Source organism: Leptonychotes weddellii, chromosome 3, assembly GCF_054177405.1.
Source record: "Leptonychotes weddellii isolate Sample4059 chromosome 3, ASM5417740v2, whole genome shotgun sequence".
NCBI classification, from domain to species: Eukaryota; Metazoa; Chordata; class Mammalia; order Carnivora; family Phocidae; genus Leptonychotes; species Leptonychotes weddellii.
This window is the reverse complement of record NC_138371.1, coordinates 125,323,921-125,346,638: the sequence shown is the minus strand read 5'-3', so window position 1 is coordinate 125,346,638 and position 22,718 is coordinate 125,323,921. Positions and strand designations below refer to the sequence as shown.

The 22,718-nt window shown below is 36.6% G+C and overlaps 1 protein-coding gene across 1 annotated transcript in view; it reads right to left on the bottom strand.

Moving 5' to 3' along the window:
* Positions 1-745: 745 nt before the first annotated feature.
* Positions 746-22,718, bottom strand: part of NUFIP1 (nuclear FMR1 interacting protein 1) — a 46,814-nt gene continuing 24,841 nt past the window's right edge. Inside the window, exons 7-10 of the mRNA XM_081814945.1 lie at positions 17,699-17,892; positions 9,357-9,473; positions 2,447-2,664; positions 746-1,041 (exon numbers count right to left, since the gene is read on the bottom strand). Of these exons, the coding sequence (XP_081671071.1) occupies positions 925-1,041; positions 2,447-2,664; positions 9,357-9,473; positions 17,699-17,892 (646 nt within the window). The 3' untranslated portion in view covers positions 746-924. The remainder of the gene's footprint in view (positions 1,042-2,446; positions 2,665-9,356; positions 9,474-17,698; positions 17,893-22,718) is intronic.

Below are 22,718 nucleotides of genomic sequence, written 5' to 3'. Positions count from 1 at the left end.
TTTATATAGTTTTCAACAGAAAAATTAAAAAGGTCCAATTCTGAACCATACCAAAAAGAAGCACTTTCAGTGAATCTAAACATACACAAAGGCCTATCTATATTAATATTCCAAACATTCAATATTTGAAATACTTATTTAGTGCCAATAGGTGAATTTCAAAATGTCCTTTGAAGTAAACAGGGAAGTTTTAAAATTTAAATTTTAAATTTCAAGACCTTCTGAGTATATTAATTTGATATGGTTTATTTTTAAAATAATCCCAGGGCACCTGGGTGGCTCAGTCAGTTAAGCGGCTGCCTTCAGCTCAGGTCATGATCCCAGGGTCCTGGGATCAAGCCCCTCATCGGGCTCCCTGCTCAGGGGAGAGCCTGCTTCTCCCTCTCCCTCCGGCTGCTGCTCTGCTTACTTGTGCTCTCTCTCTCTCTGTTAAATAAATGAATAAAAATCTTTAAATTAAAAAAAAAAAATAATAATCCCCCTTGCTGCAGTTAAAGAATGATTCTTGCTCTCCTGCATTAAAAACAAAATAACTGTACTTCTCTCCCTAACCTACACTTTTGCTCAGCTGAATGTAACATTTTTTTAAAACTTTTTTCTTTACTACTAAACCAGAATCTTCGATTCTTAACTGTCCCCAGAGCAGATTTCCTTACCTGACAGCAATACATACAATTAAATATAAATAAAAAATATAATCCTGCCAGCAAATACTATGCACAACCTCAACAATACAGACACAGTCTTAAAAAATCAGTTATGTATTTATTTGCATAGATTCAAAGGAAAGAATTAAAAATCCAACATAATATCCCATGAGGTCTACAATTTAATTACTAATCCAGTTTTTTGTTTTTTAAAAAGGTTTTCCTCCACTAACGTTAGGATGGGACTATTTCACATGAGTGCTGAAACATCAAATACTTAGACATCTTTAGTTTTTGGAGAATTAGTATTAAGTCCAAAAAAGTCCTTTTTGATGATGTACCGAACACACTGCAGAATCACATTTCTTTCATGTCGAATGTCTGGAGCTAAAAGCTAAAAAATAATAAATAAAATGATTAGCTGGTAAATAAAATATATCCAAAAAACACAATCTAAAATATTATATGTGTCTTCCCCATATAAAGAACACAAAACAATAAAGATATATATATATATATTTATATACTTATAATTTATAATAAATTTGTAATATAATACCTATTTAAATAGATACTATATTTAAATTATTTTGTTAAAAAAATAATGTAAGAACATTTCCTTTTAACTTATACCAAGACTATCTAGCTTTTTAAACAGCACAAATGTTCACATTTGGGGTCCTCTCTAGGAGTATCTAACAAAGGACAGGAAATATAGGTTTAAAAGTCTGCAACTCTTTAATCTATAAATCATGTCAAAGAGGACCCTCCTAAACCCAAACCTACAAACAGTACAGAAACTGATAAGCAGATATAGTAAATATAATAATGATGAAACCAGCAGTAAAAAAATCTCAACATTCCTGGACTTTCACAACTTCTCATTTTTGTGCTTATTGTAATTGAAGGAAATCTAAAAATCCCTGGTATTTAGAAGAAATACACAACCAAGGAATCATACGTGATTTGCCAAAAAGGATAAGATCACTCAATTTATTTTCTGATGTCATTAGTGTAGTTTAGAAACATTACAAAGGAATGAACGTTCAGTGAAGAGATAATTTAATTTACCACTTACAAGTATTTTAAAAATGCAATTTACTTTATATAAGCACTGAAATTTACAAAATAGTCCATTTCAGATCAATTTAAACAAGAAGCAACTGTGTAAGACCTCAAAGAGTGTAGCCACAGAACACTTTAGCTATAGCATAAACACTTAGCTGACAGGGCAAAAACAACTTTCACACACATTGTCAATAGTTCTACAACTCTAGTAAAAATTTTGGAATATTTTCTATTACTTTTAGCATGAAAGAACTGGATCTTTGAACAGCCTCATGTCCATTACCTAGAATCAAAAGATGTGCTGCTTCCTCTTTTAAAACTTGAAGAAACAGAGTTTTCAGCACATCATGCTAAGAATAAAGCCAATAATGCACAAAATAAACACATAAAAACCTCTTTCTCCCTTCAGTCTGCCTTTGTATTTAGTTGTGATTTCAATGGAAACTTTAAAAACGTCAGTACACCTCAATACATATTTCCTTACCAATCAGTTAAATCTATAGATTCATTTTCAGCAGTTTTGAAAAGTGTAACTATTCCACATTTATTGAACATCAGCTGTATTCCAGATGCAGTTTCAAAATTAAGATACACAAATGAGTCTTCAAGGAGCAAATGTCTTTGGTAAACTTTAAAAACATGCATGTATAAACCCATGCAGAAACCCAGTGGCTCTATCTTCATCATCTGAGAAGAACACAAAGATTAGAATGTAAAGAAAAATCATTTACCATTTCCAGGAGATATGGATGGTGTGTCCTTGGTTCAAATAACGTTTGATAGTTGTGATAATCTTTTTTTCTCTTAGGGTTTGTCTTTTTAAAACTTTTCTTTTTGCTCTCATACTTTCTAGCAGTCACTTTAACACTGGGACTTGGTCTCTTAGGAGTATTGCTATGAAGAACCTCATCCTCCACCAGAATGTCTGCTTCAGTCTTAATGGGAGTTTCTAAATGTAATGAGAAACAAATACAAAGATAACAACAAAAAACAGGTAAACTTCTAAAAATAACCAAAAAAGCCATAATACTCCCCCAAGCAGCCATAATACTGGCTACTTATTAATAAAAACTAGGCATTTTCAACGTAGTATGATATTTTTCAAATCGGAAATATAACTGCCAAGAACTGAAGAGATTACCACAAAGAGTTACAGAAACTGATCTCTATGAAGGAAATAATACCAGATGGAAACTTCACAAAGGAATGAAGAGTGTCAGAAATAGTCAATATGTGGATAAATACAAAAGACACTTTTTCTGATTTAAAGATAACTGACTAGTCTAAGCAAAAATAGTAACAATGTATGTGGGATTCATAACATCTGTAAGAAAACCTGGGAACAATAGCACAAAGGAAGGGAAGAGGAGAGTGTAAGTATATTGCTATAAAATTCTTAAATCCTATACAAAGTGGTATAATATCACTGAAAGTATACTGTGAAAAGCTGAAGTTGCATACTATAAACTCTAGATAGACCAACTCCTAAAAAGTAAAACAAAGAGATTCAATGAATCTCCATATTTGCACTGCCCTAATAATAAGGCAGCACAAATCCAAAGGCAGGAAAACAGAACAAAAAGGTGAGACAAAAAGAAACAATCCTTATAAATAATTACAATATATATAAATAGTTTAAACATCCCACTTAAAAGGGTGAGTGGTCAGACTGGGGTGGGGTGGTGGGGAACAAGAAGACCAACTACATACCAACTACATAATGTCTACAAGAAACCAACTTTAAATTGTAGGCAGTTCTTGCTTTCACAAACAGAACTGAGATTAAATCTCAGTTACCAAGGAAGTACAAAGCAAGGACTGCCTGTGACCAGTCACAGGTTAAAAGTAAAAGGAGGAAAGAAAATACCATGCACACACCAATCATAAAAAAGCTGGATTGGCTATACAAAGGAGACTTCAGAACAGGGACTATCACCAGGGACAAAGAAGGACAGTTCATAACAATAAAGAAATCAATTCATCAAGAAAGCAAAACAGTAACACCTAATAACAGAGTTTCACTATACATGTAGCAAAAGCTCACAGAGCTGAAACAAGAAATAGACAAATCCATTATTAAGGTTGGAGACTTTTAACACTCTGCTCTCAGTAACTGAAGAACAATTAAATAGAAAATGAGCAGGGAGGGGCGCCTGGGTGGCTGACTCATTAAGCGTCTGTCTTTGGCTCAGGTCATGGTCCCAGGGTCCTGGGATTGAGCACCGCATCAGGTTCCCTGCTTAGCGGGAAGCCTGCTTCTCCCTCTCCCACTCCCCCTGCTTGTGTTCCCTCTCTCACTGTGTCTCTCTTGGTCAAATAAATGAATAAAATCTTAAAAAAAAAAAAAAAGGAAAGAAAATGAGGAGGGATATAGAAGACCTGAGTACCACTAACAACTCCAACTGACACTCAACCCAATACACATTTTTGTCAAGTTCACATAAACACTCACTTGTGTTAGGCTACAAAACAAGTCTCAATAAACTGTAAAAACAAAAAACAAAAAGACCCTGAAAGTGTAAAAAGTATGCTCTCTGACCATAACAGAATTAAAGCAAAACATTAACAGAAAACTATGTAGAAAACCTCCAAATCTCTGGAAACTATACAATATGCATCTAAATAACCCATGTGTTAAAGAACAAATCACAAGAGACATTAGAAAATATTTTTAAAACAATAAAAATGAAAACATAACATAAATTTGTAGGATGCAGCTAAAGCAATGCATGGAGGCAAATTTAGAGCTTTGATTGCTTTTATTAGAAATTAAGAAAAAAGAGAAAAAAAATCTAAAATTTAAAATTAAAAAAAAAAAAGAAATGAAGATAAGCCTAAAATCAATTATCTGAACTTCCACTATAGGAGGTAGAGAGTGAGAAGGGAAGAAATAACAGAGTGAAAATCAACGAATTAGAAACAGCCAATAGAGAAAAAAAATCAATAAAGCCAGAAGTTGGTATACTCTGAAAAGATTAACATAATTAATAAACAGCTAGCGGGCGCCTGGGTGGCTCAGATGGTTAAGCGTCTGCCTTCGGCTCAGGTCATGATCTCAGGGTCCTGGGATCGAGTCCCGCATCGGACTCCCTGCTCCTTGGGAGCCTGCTTCTCCCTCTGCCTCTCTCTCTCTCTGTCTCTAATGAATAAATAAATAAAATCAAAAAAATAAAAATAAAAAAAAAAATAAACAGCTAGCAAGATTGATCAAGAAAAAAAGAAAAAAATACCATTTAATAATATGAGGAATCAAAGAGAGGACATCACTATAGATCCTACAAATATCACAAGAAAATATTGTGAGCAACCTTATGCCAATAAATTTAACAACTTAGATGAAACAAATTTTTTTGAAAAACAAATTACCAAAGCTGAACAAGAAAAAACAGAAAATCTGAATAATCCTACACCTATTAAGGAAATTTAATTCATAATTTAAAATCTACCTCCCCCAAATGCCAGGTACAGATGACTCCACTATTGAATTCTACAAACAAGAAAAAATGGTAGTAATCCTACACAAACCCTTAAAAAAGAGGAAGAGGAAACAGATCCCAACTCATACCCAATCCAGACAAAGCCATTACAAGAAAAGAAAAACGCAGATCAATAATTCTTCATGAACATGGAGGTAAAAATCTTTAATAAATTATTAGCAAATCAAATCCAGCAATGTATTAAAAAGGTAATACACCATGACTAAGTAGATTTTATTCCAAGGATACAAGATTGGTTTGATACTTGAAAATCAACGTACTTCACCATATTAACAGAATAAAGAAGAAAAAGTGTATGATTAATTGAAAACGCACAAGTTTTAAGGATCCCCTCCTATCAACCCTAAAATGGTTACTCTATATTTTTGACAAGCTGATGTGATATAAAGAGTTCTATTCCAGAAGTCTGGAGACTGGGTTCAGTTGCCTGGACAAGAGTGTAGGAGTCTAATCATATCCCTCAAAACCTTTACACCCAAGTGTTACATAGGACCAAATGTGTTAATTATGTTTGAAGGGAAGTACAGAGTAAGTGTTAGAAGCACAAACCCTGGTCCCAAACTGTTAAGTTCAAGTTCTAGTTCCATCACATACTACTTGTGATCTTCCAAGCTACTTATCTCTGCCTAAATATTCTTATAAATAATGGCACCTGCTTCATGAGGTTATTGCAATAATTAGATGAGTAAAGCACATAAAACAGGGCCTGACACAGAATAAGCACTATATAAGAATTTGCTATGATGGGGGCACCTGGGTGGCTCAGTTGGTTAAGCATCCAACTCTTGATTTCAGCTCAGGTCATGATCTTGGGGTTGTGAGACTGAGTCCCCAGGCTTGGGCTCTGCACTGAGCATGGAGCCTGCTTGAGATCCTCTCTCCCCCTCCACCCCATTCGAGTGCACATGAGTGTGCATGCTCTCTATCTCAAAAACAACAACAAAAAATTTGCTGTGATGACAGTGGTTTTGATGTGATGGAAAAAAGAAAATTAGAGAAATGTAACCATGTAAGAATGGAGCAAAGAATTCAAAGTGGTTTGTAGAGTTCAAAACTATGGGAATAATAACAAAAGGCAAAAAGAAAAACCAGGGTACTACTTTCTATTATTTCCTTCCCCTTCAAGTATTAATCTGTGCACCTGGGTGGCTCAGTTGGTTAGGCGTCTGCCTTCAGCTCAGGTCGCAATCCTGGAGTCCCGGGATAGAGCCCTGCGATGGGCTCCCTGCTCAGCGGGGAGTCTGCTTCACCCTCTGCCCCTCCCCCTGCTCATGGTTTCTCTCTCTCTCTCAGATAAATAAAATCTTAAAAAAAAAAAAAAGTACTGATCTTCCAATCCAGAAATACAAAAGTCAAATGAATCAGAGCTTACATTGTCAATTTTCTGCTAAGGAATGAGGAACTGGGACTTTTTATATTTTTCTTGAGGCTCACAACATTTCCCAGCTTAGTATCATATTTTAATGCAATATTTATCAAACCACTGAATTTTTTCAAACCTATAAATCACACTTTTTGGTTTGTGGCCTTTTAAAATGAGTTTTCAATTTGGAGGACCCCCAGTCATAGCCCAAACCAGTTTGAAAAAAACAATTTTGGAGAGCTACAAAACTATGCTTAACTTCTAACATGGCAAAACAAAAACAAAAAACTAACATGCAAAATCCGGAACAGATATCAAACTAATACTTGGAAATATTACTCATTGAAATTTTCTTTCCTATGTATACCTTAATGATTCTGATGTCCGCAGAGCCAAGCATAGCCTCTTGTTTTGCTTCAGTCTTTCTTGAGGGACCCCCTCCTTGTTTAAAACTCTTTCTGGAAAAGCACTAGTCATGTTTAAGATCCTCTATACACCTTTGTATTACTTCCTAAGTTGAGACAGATCATAACTATGATGATACAACTGTTAAAATCTGTGAGGAATAAAACTGTTCCTCTCCATTTAGAATCCACTTAAATAAGCAGTCTTCTAGATACTATTCATGGTTCAGAGAAAGCCCACTTTATTTCTTTGGTTTATTTCTTCCAAAGTCCCTATGTGTCAATAGCCTATCCTATAGCCAGAATTTACAATGGAAGTTGGAAACTTGCTAGAGACCTGGATGGCTTAATAAAGCTGAATTCAAACTGCATACAATAATTCTTAAGCCTTAGGAATGTAAAGCAAGGGCTTTTCCCTTCAGGCAGGGCATTTTAAACAATTAGTAAAAACTTCATATACGATAAAATTTATCTTTTAATACATACTATCTTCTCTTATCTACAAGAAAAGGCTATGCATTTCTGTGCAGGAAGACAGCAAATATAACACAGAGAACAACTATAATGAAAGGCAATACAGTTGGCTTTTTTTAGATTTTTAAGTCCCTAAACCTAGGCTTTACATCAGCTCTCCCACATACTAGCTTTGTAAACTTGTCTTCTTTAAGCTTAAGTTTCTACAAATGAAGCAGTGGGACCTCAAAGATGCCTCTCAGTTTCCTTTCTTCCTTCTAATTTAAAAATGGTGGCAGCCTCAAAATGAAGACATGAGGGACGCCTGGGTGGCTCAGCTGGTTAAGTGTCTGCCTTCAGCTCAGGTCATGATCCCAGTGTCCTGGGATCAAGTCCCTCATGTGCTCCTTGCTCAGCAGGGAGCCTGCTTCTCTGCCTGCCTGCCACCCCCCCTGCTTGTGTGCACGCAAATAAAGACATGAGAATGAAAGTATTAAATGTTTTATCTTAAGAGAGAGAAGAGAGCATTAGTGTAGCTTGTTCTTATAAGATTCAGTAGTAATCTGGTAATAGCTTTCATTGCTATCACCTGTCATAAATACAAGCGATAAGCAGGAAATGTAATATGTGTTTAAAGAATAACTCCATCTTCATATCAGTGTACTGGAAACAAGAGTAAAGAAATAAATACTGTTTTTCTTAAAGTCAAAATAAAAACAAGAAGAGGCAACCATCTGTTAAGAAATACTCTGATAAAACCAAAGTAGTTTATATTTCAAAATTCCAGTAGCTTTTAACCAGCTACCATAGTAAACCATGGTCCATTAAAAAAGAAGAAAAAAACCCCTATGTTACGTATACATCTAAACATTATCCTTCATATTAAATCCCAACTCCTTCTCCTTCAACATCTTCCAACTATACAAACAGTGATTATCTCTAGCTTAATCAGCATTAAAAGTGCCGCCATCTTCATCCAATTACACTCAAATCTTCCCTTCTTTCTACACACTCACTTGTAGACCCTGTATTCTTACCTTCAGTACAGCTCTTATTGTGATTACACATCTTGTCCAGAGACATAGACACATGAATTCTCTCCTGGCTGGTAAAGCCCAAATAAATTGACCATGCAGAGCCAGGTTTCCATAACAGAAGAGCAAAGACTTATTCACTAAACATGCTGATTATCTATATGAACGCTGGGTTTAGAATTGCCACGCTACAACAGATCAATAACATACTCACAACTTTTAGGTGACCCTAAAAAAAGATGCTAGATTAAACTGGTTTGTTGTCATCTTTAAAGGTTAGACAGATATCCTGAACTGTACATCACTGGCTACTCAGAAAGAACCTTGAAAGGATTCCATTTCATCCAGTCTTTTAAAACACACAGGCTGATTCGACACAAGTAGAGGGTTACTGTGTTCTCCAAATGAGGTAATTTATGTAAATGTGCTCCATAAAAAAAAACAATGCTCTATATACATGTAAGGAATTCTGTCATCCACTTTGTCACAAAGGACCTCTCTTCACCTACCAAAGGTGCCATAAACATGTTAAGACAAGGGCTCTTGAGAGTAGAAAAAAGACATTAACTTTCTTTTCTGTATCTTTTAGAATTTTCTTTGATTCCATTAATGGAATATTATCTCTTCCCCTTTCTATTCTGTCATTGTATTATTTATAGTATTTTGCCTTTTTCTCCCACAACTGAGCAACACATTTCCTCATTTCTCAAGTTTTCCTTTATCCCATGCTAACATCAAATGAAAAATGTGAAGATTAAAGAATGTGCTTGACACATCTTGTCCTCAGAAAGACACACATGAAAGGATGCTCCTGAGGCACAGTATACATCAAATTCAAAAAGCAACAAAACAAAACAAACCCACTTGTAACGACTGAGGCTATGACTCACCTTCTGGCTCACTCTCTGACCCTGAGAGGTTGCCATAGCTGCTCATTAGTGAGCACAGGGCTGGTGTCACTTCCTTGGGTATAACAGTACGTGGTGGTTTCTCCTCTTTATCAGACTCTGAAACAGAACGGAAAAGAAGTAAAACAGTATACCAAACATATCCACCACCATAAAAAAGAGAGCTGACAGCCCCCCAGCTCCTTCATATGTTAGTGAAAAGTCACTTTTGATCATTTCCTTAATCTTCCCCAAAAACAAAATTCAGGGGTGCCTGGGTGGCTCAGTTGGTTAAGCGACTGCCTTCGGCTCAGGTCGTGGTCCTGGAGTCCCGGGATCGAGTCCCGCATCGGGCTCCCTGCTCAGCGGGGAGTCTGCTTCTCCCTCTGACCCTCCTCCCTCTCATGCTCTCTGTCTCTCATTCTCTCTCTCGCAAATAAATAAATAAAATCTTTAAAAAAAAAAAAAAAAACACAAAATTCAGGAAACCTGAACATTTTCCCTTGATTTAAACCACCGTGGTCAGAGAAGCTACTTGCCCCAAAGAGAAGACAGAGGCCAATGGAAGCTATAACACAGCTCAGTTACTTACCATGCTTCACAGGTTATGGAATTTGCGCCTTCTCTAAATTAATTATACAGTCTTTGCTACTACTTTTATTTAGGCTATTGTGCTATTAATTAATTTTATTAAGGTAGTAGAACGGCCAAGGCCAGAAATTCATTTAACTTCACTGGATTAGGATGATTGACTATAAAAATTAGATTTAGGAATAAATAATATAAAAATATCTACCTTTTTTGTTTTTATTTTATTTTATTTATTTGAGAGAGAGAAAGAGAGAGATTGGGAGAATGAATGGGAGGAGGGGCAGAGGGAGAAGCAGACTCCCTGCGGAGCAGGGAACCCAACGTGGGACTCGATCCCAGGACCCTGGGATCATGACCTGAGCCAAAGGCAGACACTTAACTGACTGAGCCACCCAGGCACCCTACCTTTTTTGTTTTTAAGACTGGTGTTGAGGGCACAAATAATATTTAAACCATTCCATATATAAAGGTTTAGTCAAAGAGTTATGCTGAAATGAATTCACCCAAAGTTTTTATCATTTAGAACTTCTAAGAACTTAAGTAAACAAGCCAAGCCAGAGAATTTGGCAAGAATCAAAGAGCCTGCCAAAGGTAGTGTTTGATCAGAGCCCAGTGAGCCTAGTTGTAGCCTCAGGATACCACCTATTACATTTGTTTTTGGCAGCCCTAAAAATGTATTAAATCTAGTCTAAACAACCAATAAAAAACAGAGCCTCACTGAAGAATGAAGACAGGAAGTAACCTGTCTATGTAATGTACCAGCTCAACCCACAACCAATATGAAACGTTTCAAGACAGCATTTAACATTCACCAAGTCAGGGGCGCCTGGGTGGCTCAGTCGTTAAGCGTCTGCCTTCGGCTCAGGTCATGATCCCAGGGTCCTGGGATCGAGTCCCACATCGGGCTCCCTGCTCAGTGGGGAGCCTGCTTCTCCCTCTCCCACTCCCCCTGCTTGTGTTCCCTCTCTTGCTGTCTCTCTCCCTCTGCTGAAAAATAAATCTTTAAAAAAAAAAAAAAAAAAACATTCACCAAGTCAGTCCAGGGGAAAACAAAACAGGCCAGTAGGAATGGGGGTACTTCCATGTGAATATAGACCTACCACTTGGTGGAGGATGAAGTTAAATCCCCTCTCCTCCACCCATCCACGCTACCCAGCACCACGCCCTCTGAAAACTGCTCATTGTCTATTTTAAGCTAACTTACTATCTTTTCTCATGAACTGATAAGGGGAAAGAAAAATAATGCAGTTCTACATACAAATTACTAGTGGACTAAACAGAAATCTACAACAGTATTAATACGGAGACTGTTCATCTCACTGAATGATGATAAGCCAAACTATTATTTCCTTCGAAGACCCAAAAAGAGATACTAAAAAGCATAATACAGTTGACTATAATGCTCTTTAAAAGTACGATCTTATTTAATCCTTAGGAGGCATCATTTTCACTATTAATTACAGATAATGAAACCAAAATTCAGAGAATCTGAGTAACTTTTCCTTCAGGTAACAAAATTATACAACAGTTGGACAAAGTTAAATCTGGGCTATTTGACTCCAAATCCCAATTCTTAACTAATGGGCTAGAATCTCTCCTACAGATACATAAAGTCCTCATATTAAAATGAAGCCATCCTACCAAAATGTCTCTACGGTCAATAATAATGCTAATAAATGTCTTCTTCCATCTATAGTTCCGTTTCTCTGTTCCCTGTTACAGCAAAACTCTGAATCCAAATCCCAATTTCTTAACTAATGGGCTAGAATCTCTCCTACAGATACATAAAGTCCTTTTATTAAGATGAAGCCATCCTACCAAAATGTCTCTATGGTCAGTAATAATGCTAATAAATGTCTTCTTCCAGCTATGGTTCCATTTCTCTGTTCCCTGTATAGCAAAACTCTAAACAACTATCTGATGTACTCAAACGTAAACAAGTACAAGCTACAGGAGGGAAAGGGTTTGGCTTTGTTCAGTACTGTAACCTCCGAGCCTAGAACAGTACGTAAGTGCTGAACAAATATTTGAAGAACAAACTGCTGCATGAATGAGTAAAGATGAGTTCAAAAAGGCTAACTGGGGGAGCCTGGGTGGCTCAGTTGGTTAAGCAACTGCCTTCGGCTCAGGTCATGATCCTGGAGTCCCAGGATCGAGTCCCGCATCGGACTCCCTGCTCAGCAGGTAGTCTGCTTCTCCCTCTGATCCTCCCCCCTCTCATGCTCTCTCTGTCTCATTCTCTCTCTCAAATAAATAAATAAATAAAAATCTAAAAACAAACAAACAAAAAGGCTAAAACTGGTACAGAACGACAGGGCTAGGAAAAGGTGAAGCCACAACACAAACCTAGTTCTGTCTGGATTTAAAGCTCCTTTTTCTTTCTTTCTTTCTTTTCTTTAATAACATGATTCCATTTTATTTTTAAAAATCATATACATGTGATACGAAAAATATTAAAAGGATATACAACAAAATGTGAGCAGTGGCTGTCTCTGTAAGTTAAGTGGAGGTTTTTTAAATGATCTTCAGTTTTTTCTGTTTTTATAATCAGAATATAATAGAAAAACATAGGAAAATCACAAAAAAAATTGTGAGGAAAGTTATTTCCTCACAATTCAATTCAAAAAGTGGAGGGCAAGGCTTTAATAGACCTACATATCGCCCCTTTTCCTGCCTTCCCTTTTTTAAAAACTTTATATTTGAAACAATTTTAGATTTATACAAATGTTGCAAAGATAGTACAGAGAACTTCCATATACCCTACCATCTAGCTTCCCCCTTACATAACCAGGGCACATTAACATAGCTACCAAATTAACATTGGTACAATACTACCGAAACTACAGACTCTATTGTGATTTCACTAGTTTTTCCACTAATACCCTTTTCTTGCTTCAGGATCCAATCCATCACATTACATTATACATTTACTCATCATGACGCCTTATCTGCGTCTTCTCTAAATCTGTGACAATCTGTCAGTATTTCCTTGTCTTTAATGAACTTGACACTTTTGAAGACTACTGGTCAGTTATTGTAGAATGGCTCTTAGGCTAGCATCTCTCTGATATTTTTTGATGATTACACGGAGGCTATGGATTTTAGGTAGTGCCCTTCTCACGCATCATACCAGGAGTCCATGACATCAACATGACTTACTACTAGTGATGTTAACCTTGAGCTCTTGGTAGTCGGCCTGGTTTCTTTGCTATAAAGTTATGATCTTTCTCTTCCATTGTTCTTTTTTTTTTTTTAAATGATTCATTAAGTCTAGCCCATATTCAAGGGGAAGGGAATTAAGCTCCCCCCTCTTAAGAGTAAGGAATATAAAAGAAATTTAGACATGTTAAAACTACCACAGTAACTAATATTTAGGGGGAGATATTTTGAAACTACATAATAGCCTGTTTTAAAGTTTTGTCACTAATTTTACCACTCATCAGTGGGTCTTGCCTGAAACAATTATTACTGTGGTATTTTAATGGTGCCTTTTTATTTCCTTCATGTCTTCTACATTTATTAATTAGAGTTTTTCCGAAAGATTTGTCCCTCCTTCCCCATTTCCTATTTATATCAGTATGGACTTGTGAATATTTATTTTATTCTTTGGGTTATAATCTATTATTATTTATTTTGTGGCTCGAATTGTTCCAACTTTGGCTATTTGAGGCATTTTCCAGTTGGTCCCTATATCCTTCTGACACGCCCACAATCCTGATTGTTTTTCTGAGCACTTTCTAACCTTCTGGCACTATTAAGATGCTCTAGGTTCACTTTGTATTTTCTCTGTCCCAGCTCTACAATCAATCATTTCTCCAAAAGGCCCTGGTCTCTTCAATTGGAGAATGGTAAAACCACAATCTGGATGCTTGGTGTACTCATTACCAGAAATGTCACAAAATTCACTATACTTGAATGTCTCCCCATGGGTAAGAGTTAGGAGTTCACACAAATGAACAATTGCTCCCCTAGGTCGTTCTCCCTCAGTTATGTTTCAGGAATCTATGACATGTAATAACACTTTGAAAAGAGGTATCGTCCTTTTGGCCCTGTTAAAACACCCTCTATAGTGACTTTTCATCTGAAAAACGGGTGGGGTGGGGGGAGCCTGTTCCCAAAGTCCCTTGGATCTACTAGCAGTTCGAATATAGGCATTTTCAGCAGTTGGAAAGATTATGTTGACGGCACTGTACTGGCTGACAAAATAATACTGAAGAAAATTCACTCACTTTTTAACAAAAACAGCCAAAACACCTCTCTCAACTAAAAATGCCAGTATAAAGATAGGAGCAATGAAGATGATAAAATCAAACTTTAAAATGATTATAAAATACCAGCTCAAATAATTTCTCTTACTGTTAAAACCCTAGCAATACTTCTCTTAGAGTAAATCTCACCTCTCTCTCTCTCATACATACACACCATGTGCCCTCTGAATATATATATATATATGTAAATATATATAAATCTAAAATTTATCATTGGACTATGAATTTTTTGAAGTCAGGGAGAAACTTCTCTGAATTACAATGATGGACAAAGAGAATATAGGACCTCAAGTAAATCCCTACGGAAATGAAAAAAGAAAAAAAACCTGCCCTTTGTAAGTCTTGCATAAGTATAAACACTAGTTGTAAAAGCTTCCCATCTGGATTCTTTCTACAACTTATTTCTTTACTTGTCTCTCCCTCTTCATCCCCCTACTATTTCTTATTGCCTTTATGAAGCGAAACACAATTACATGCTCTAGCCCCAAAAAGATCTACAGATAGATTAAGTACCCTAAAGAAAATGCAGTATGTTGAAAAAGTCACTCTAAAAAATGGAAACCTTGCTTTATGGTATCCAACTCTCAAAAACAAACATTAACAACAAGCATTCATGACAGCTGATGTGCTAGTTTATATTCTTATTTTAACATCTACCTTTTAAACACCAGAAGCCCACCTAGCTCAATGTCAGTGCATACAGGATGTTCCCCCAGTGTTCTATGACAACAGCTGTATTTATACTATAACGAATGACTAACAAATTGGATATTCTTCATTTTGTGGATGCTGAGGCACTTCAGTCAGTGATGCCTGATGCACATTACTGACCAGCTCCTCTTTCTAGCTCAGACGACACTTATTAAAACCACAGGTCAGGAAAGTCATAAAACATGTTGTAGATACACTTAAACAACAGCCACGAAATAAATAGCCACCTGGGTGGCTCAGTCATTAGGCGTCTGCCTTCGGCTCAGGTCATGATCTCAGGGTCCTGGGATCGAGTCCCGCATCGGGCTCCCCGCTCAGGGGAGAGCCTGCTTCTCCCTCTCCCACTCCTCCTGCTTGTGTTCCCTCTCTTGTTGTGTCTCTCTGTGTCAAATAAATAAATAAAATCTTAAAAATAAATAAATAAATAAGTAAGTAAGTAAGAGAAAACAGCGGCGCCTGGGTGGTTCACTCAGTTAATCATCTGCCTTCAGCTCAGGGCATGATCTCAGGGTCCTGGGATCAAATCCCGCAACAGACTCCCTGCTCAGCAGGGAGCCTGCATCTCCCTCTCCCTCTGTGCTCTCCCTCTCTCCCCACCCCCTTCTCTCTCTAAATAAAATCTTAAAAAAATAAAAATGAGAAAACAGAGGGGGGCCTGGCTGGCTCAGCCCATAGAGCATGCAACTCTCAATCTCAGGTTCATGAGTTCAAGCCCCATGTTGAGTGTAGAGATTACTTTAACAAAAAAAAAAAAAAGAAAGAGAACAGAATTACCCATCTACCAAAGGCACTGACCTCTCAAGCTAACAGAATGAAGACTATTCAACATTACAGAGTCCCTTGAATGCTCATTTAGAGAATGGCATGAAGTGAAGAATTACATAATTTTCAGATTAGTAACTTACTAATTATAACAATAGTGTTTGTATTTGTGTTTCAAGTATTTTAATGACATGAAAGTTTATATTTGGATACAGACGGTTTTTATCAAGGTCACACATTTTAAATCTGAAGAAGTGTGTGGGCTCTAACATCTTTTGAAGGAAAAAAATCAGTGCCCAAGAGTAAACTCAGTGCTGTCCCCAAATGTCATCTGCCTTTTCCTTGCTATCAGCAAGGATAAAAAGATGCCTTTTCTAAACTCTCTTCCACATCTCAACTATCCTAGGCTCATACAATATTTTTTTTTTACATAAATTCAGACTTCGCATTTAGAAGAAGCAGTTAATCTAGGGGCGCCTGGGTGACTCAGTCGTTAAGCGGCTGCCTTCGGCTCAGGTCATGATCCCAGGGTCCTGGGATCGAGCCCCACATTGGGATCCCTGCTCCGCGGGAAGCCTGCTTCTCCGTCTCCCAGTCCCCCTGCTTGTGTTCCCTCTCTCGCTGTGTCTCTCTCTGTCAAATACATAAATAACATCTTTAAAAAAAAAAAAAAAGAAGCAGTATCTAGTGGAATTCGATTCTTAAATTCAAACTCTGGCACTGCTGCCAACTAACAGCTGGGCTAAGGTAAATTACTTACCCTGTGTTTCCCAGTTCTAAAATGCAAGTAGCAACAGTACATTTGCATTGTAGAAGGAAAAGAGTTAACACGTATAAAGCATGTAGAGCACCTTAAGAACCTTACTCAATTAAGTGTTAGCTGGTGTTAAAATAATTACTATTATTCTAACTAAATTATATCTTATTATTCTTAGCCCAACACTCCCTATGCCAAGATCCTTTCCCTCCTAATTCAGTCATTGAATTAGTTATCCCATTTCTTGCCACCCATAAGTTTAATTATTTGCCATGTGCTTATCATAGAAGTCATTGTCTTCCAAGCTAAACAGAGCCTACCAGCATCAGTTCACCACTAATACTACTCCTTTGCAGAAGAGAAAATACATACAGTAAGATAAAGCCTCATGATGTTATTTGAAGGAAAGATGGCAGAAATATTTACATCCACATTTTCATTTTTCAGAAGGGAAAATGGAGTCTCAGAGGCTGGATAATATCTCTGTGTGGTTAGCAGCATTCTGGTCCTTGAATTTTTCAACTTATTAAGCAAGAGTCAGGGAATTCAAAGCTAATATAAATATATTCTATGTGCTGAGGAAGAATAGTATCAAATACAATGAAATATTATTATTTACCCAAAGAGATCATATGCTCAGCAGCATAAATAATACTGGCTTTCACTGAAATCACCCACCTCATAGGTGGGGAAAAATTAACATAATTGAGCAAATTTGAATCTACAGCATCAATACATTCAAAACAATCTTTTTTTTTTTTTAAGATTTATTTTAGAGAGAGAGTGAGAGCGTGGGGGGAGGGGGAGCAGCAGAGGGAGAGAGAGAGAGAATCCCAAGGAGACTCCCCTCTGAATGCAGAGCCCGACATGAGGCTCCATCTCATGACCCTGAGATCATGACCTGAGCCGAAAATCAAGAGTCAGAGGTTTAACCAACTGAGTCACCCAGGGGCCCCCGTACAGAACAATCTTAAGAACATTTCCAAGATTACACCATACTATGAAAATTACCCAATATCATCTTTCTTCCACATCCTGCCTGCCTCATGCACCCACTCCCCAAGATTCAGAAAAGATGTCCTGAAATGAGAGTTTTGACAAGACACTCCTCCTAGGAATAAAAACAAAAGCATTGTTCTTTTTTTTCTCTTTTTAACGTATTTGCCATTAAATTCTCCACAAACAATGCTGTCAAGAATCAACTTCAGCATCATGATCTATACACTTATAAACATGCTACTTTCCTTTTAACTTACCAGAATCAGTGTTTACCAAAACACCCAGAGGGTCTGCATTTGCCTCAGGTGGATCTTCAGGCTTCGAATCACGCAAGCAATTGCCAGATCCAATGGCTGCTTTCTGTCCAACACGGTCATTTTTCCACTTGTGATGCCTGCCAGGACTTCTGATCTTTGCCATCTGTGAATGTCTGGACATCCCCTTCATCTTGCTGGAGTGAGAAAAATGCAATTCTATATATAAAAGGCACTGACCTCTCAAGAAAAATCGAAAGGAGAGTACTGAATGCAAAAGAAACTTAGCTGCCATATCAATTATTTGTAGCCTAGTATATTAAAGAAATCAAAATAAATAAACTCAATGGCTTCCAAAGACAGAGAACTTTATGGTAGATATTTAAAAGAATAATATACCACAATATACTATACCTTATCAATTCTGAGATGCATATTTCCTCCCATATTTTAACCCCTCTGAAAATGGTCTATGTTGTATGATCAACAGCAGGTCAATTTAACCAGAATTCTTTCATTCTGATTGTACATAAAATAAGTGTTTCTTAGATTTTAAAGTGTGTTAACTGTTGTCTCTTCATTCTCCAGGAGTCTTCAAGTTTCTGATGCATTTACAAATATATTGCCTTGTTTGATCTTCACGATAACTCTTTGAAAGTAGATTAGACAGGTACTATTCTCTTCACTTTATAGGATAAACTTAAAGATCATAAACTGAGCACAATTTCACAGCTACCTCAAATCAAGTGCCCTCTCAACAACTATAATTACTCCTCTTAGAAGGAAAACAAATGCTTGTATGAGCATATTCTAAGGTAAACTGTGTAGGAACAAATTTTCAAAAAAAGGTTCATTATACATTCTCAATAGACAACAATACAAGGCATCCTTTGGTAGGGCTGAGTTTTCACAAAAATACATGTTTTTCCTAACGTCATTTATTGGCAGAATTCTTTTTTTTTTTTTTTTCATTAATAATGGAGGCTACAGTTAGGAATACAGAAATTAGGAATCTGGGTTCAAATCCCAATTTTGCACTTACTAGCTGTGCCTCTTGGACAATATTGATATCCCTGCGTCTGTTTACTCCCTCATTTGTAGAAAGGGAATCATAGAGACATAGAGTTAATATAAAGTGCCACACTGAGCCCTTAATAAATGGTAGTTATTATCATAACAATCTTTTTTTTTTTTTAAAGATTTTATTTATTTATTTGACAGAGAGACAGACAGAAGAGCACAAGCAGAGGGAATGGCAGAGGGAGAGGGAGAAGCAGGCTCTGCACTGAGCAGGGAGCCCAATGCGGGACTCAATCCCAGGACCCTGGGATCATGACCTGAGCCGAAGGCAGACGCTCAACCATTTGAGCCACCCAGGCGCCCCATAACAATTTCTAAATGTTTTTCTAAACCAACATATTCGGTTAATATTTCTGCAATCCAAAGTTTCTTAATCCTTTTAGGGTCGTCATGATCCTTACAGAGTCTCGTTCCAAAAAATCATATATATACTCCAAATTTTGCAGAAAACCATGGACCAATTTCCAATGTGCTACCACAGAAGTCAGGCCTCGACAGTGTCATCACAGGCAAAACAGGTAGTTTCTGCCTCTGGCCCACCGGCCCCATGAGGATAATGAAGAGATGCCATGTTCCTTAGGCTCCCATTCACAGATGCCTTCCCTATATCCTGCTCCTATAGCACCTGACCACAGATGGCTTTTAAATGATCATCTTAAGGTATTCACATTAGTGATGGGTCAGAATGACTTTTTTTTTTTTTGAGATTTTATTTCTTTTAAAGATTTAATTTTTTTTATTAGAGAGAGACGGAACAAATCAGGGAGAGGTGAAGAGGGAGAGGAAGAAGTAGACTCCCTGCTGAGCAGGGAGTCTGATGTGGGACTCAACCCCAGAACCCTGGGACCATGACCTGAGCCAAAGGCTGATGCTTAACCGACTGAGCCACACAGGTGCCCTAAGATTTTATTTTTTCTAGGTAATCTCTACACTCAACATGGGGCTAGATACTCACAAACCCAAGATCAAGTCTCATGCTCTACCAACTAAGCCAGCCAGATGCCCCTAGAATGACATTTACCTGATCAGATCAATAAGACTTCAGTGAAAGTGGTATATCTGGTATTTATACTACCCTACCTTTGAGGAAGTAGTTCCTTTACACTGTTAACAATCATTTAAAAGAAAAAGCTTATTTAATCAACATTGAAAAATACTTACACAAGGTATAATGTAAGTAAAGATGTAGCTACACATGGAGTAGAGAGATTAAGGAATAATTATAACTAAAAAGCTAACAGAGGAGAAGTAGAATATTAAAAAATTATTCAATTAATCCAAAAGAAGGAAGGGGGGGCGCCTGAGTGGCTCAGTCAGTTAAGTGTCCAACTCTTGATCTCCACTCAGGTCTTGATCTCAGGGTCGTGAGTTCAAGCCCCTTCTTGGGGCTGGGCATGGAGGCTACAACAACAACAACAAAAAACAAACAAACAAAAGGCAAGGAACAAACAACAAAATAACAAAAAGGACATATTAAAAAAAAGCAAATAGGACAATGGTAGACTGAAACCCAACTATATTAGTAATTACTTTAAATGTAATTAAAAGATAAAGATTGTTGGCCTAGATAATAAAAAATAAGACCAAATTATATATTCTTTAAGAAATACACTTTTAAATATATGGATACGAAAATATAAAAGGAAAGGGTTGAAAATGCTTTCCTTTCCCCACTGCACCATATTGCCACCAGCCATAAGTCAGGTGACTGTTTACCAGAGGATCTTTTGTGGACTGTATTCTGTTCTGTTTACCTATCCTTGGACAATGCTACACTACCTTCATCTCTTTCTTAGCTGTCTAGATCCTTTGGATTCTCATATAAATTTTAAAGCTTATCAATACTAACTGCTTCCACCACCCTACAAAACAAAACTTACCGGCATTTTGATTGGGATAAATTTGGAGAGAAAATCATATAGCGTCTTCTAGTCCATGAACAATAAACTCCATTTATTTAGGCCTTTATTTTTGAGCAACATTTCACAATTTTTAGTATAGAGGTCTTACAAGTCTTTCATTAGATGTATTCCTAGGTATTTGATGTTTTGATGCTATCAAAAATAGTATCTCCTGAATTTTCATTTCCTAATTACTGTTAGCATGTAAAAATACAACTAATTTTTTAAAATATTGATTTTATATGTATTCAGCACCCTCACTAAGTTCACTTTATTAACTCTCATTATAGATTTGTTTGGATATGTTTTTATACACACAATCATGTCAACTTTTAACAACTGACCGTTACTTCTTCCTTTTCAGATTTTATATGTCCAATTTTTTTTTTTTTTTGGCTTTACTATACTGTCCAAGACCTCCATTATAATGTTGAATAAAAGTGGTAATAGTGGCCATCTCTGTCTTATTCTCAATCTCAGGGGGGAAAACAATCAGTATTTCACTACTAAGTATAATCTGGCTATAGGTTGTTTGTAGATATCTTTTATTAGATTAAGGGAATTATCTTTTATTCCTAGTTTGTCAAAAGTTTTTTTCATAACTGGATATTGAATTTCATCAAAAATTTTTTGTTATTTATTAAAATAACCATATCATTTTACTCTATTTTGTTCACGTGATGAATAACTTTTGATTTTCAAATACCAAACTAACCTTGCTCCTGGAATAAATCCCACTTGGTAATGATGTATATATACTTTTTTCCTACTTCCAGACTGATTTGCTAACATTTTGTTTAGGACTTTTGTGTCTCTGCTCAACAGATATTTGCTTCTGATTTTCCTTTATTGTAATGTCAGGTTTTGTTATCTAGACTATACTGGACTCTTAAAATGAGTTGGAGGGGCGCCTGGGTGGCTCAGTTGGTTAAGCTTCCAAATCTTGATTTCAGCTCAGGTCATGATCTTGGGGTTGTGAGATCGAGCCCCAGGTCGGGCTCTGCATTGGGTGTGAAGCCTGCTTGAGATTCTCTCTCTCCCTCTGTCCCATCCCTCCCCCGCCCCCGCTCTTTCTCTCTCAAAAGAAAAAATTTTTAAAATTTAAAATGAGTTGGAAAGTGTTCCCTTATTTTCTACTTGCTGGAAAACTTTTTGTAAGACTGACATTTGTTCTTTATAAATGTACAGAATTTTTTGTAAAAAAGTTTTTAATTACGGATTTAGTTTTGCTAACAAATATAAAACTATTCTGATTTTTGGAGTCAGTTTTAATGAGTTACATTTTAAATGTACTGCTTAAAATAAAATAAGTAAATAAATGTCTAATTTCTAAGCATTGGAGTTTTTTAGCTATCTTTTTGTTATTGATTTTTAGCTTATTTTTATGTTGGTCAAAATAAAATTGTTTTGTATTGTTTCAATCCTTTGGAATTTATTGATATTTGTTTTGTGATCTGCTTGATACAATGTATATTCTTTGTGTAAACAAAAAGGTTTTGGGAATATAAATATTCCAGATTAGACTGGTTGTATTCAAATCTTCTAAAATCCTATAGATCACTTTCTAATAAATACAGGGAAAGGTGTGTTAAAAATCTTCAACTCTGTGAATTTATCTAGTTCTCCTTTGAGGCAGTCAATAATTTTTGCTTTATGTATTTTAAAGTTATGTTATCAGCTGCATATAGATTTACAGCTTATTCTGTCTTCCTGTTGCTTCCTGTTCCTTTTAATATTACAAAATATCCATATGGGGGCGCCTGGGTGGCTCAGTCATTAAGCGTCTGCCTTCAGCTCAAGTCATGATCCCAGCGTCCTGGAATAGAGCCCCGTGTCGGGCTTCCTGCTCAACGGGAAGCCTGCTTCTCCCTCTCCCACTCCCCCTGCTTGTGTTCCCTCTCTCGCTGCGCCTCTCTCTGTGAAATAAATAAATAAAACCTTAAATAAAATATTCATATGTATCTCCAGTAACACTTCTTTTTTTTTTTTTTAAAGATTTTATTTATTTTTTGACAGAGAGAGAGACAGCGAGAGAGGGAACA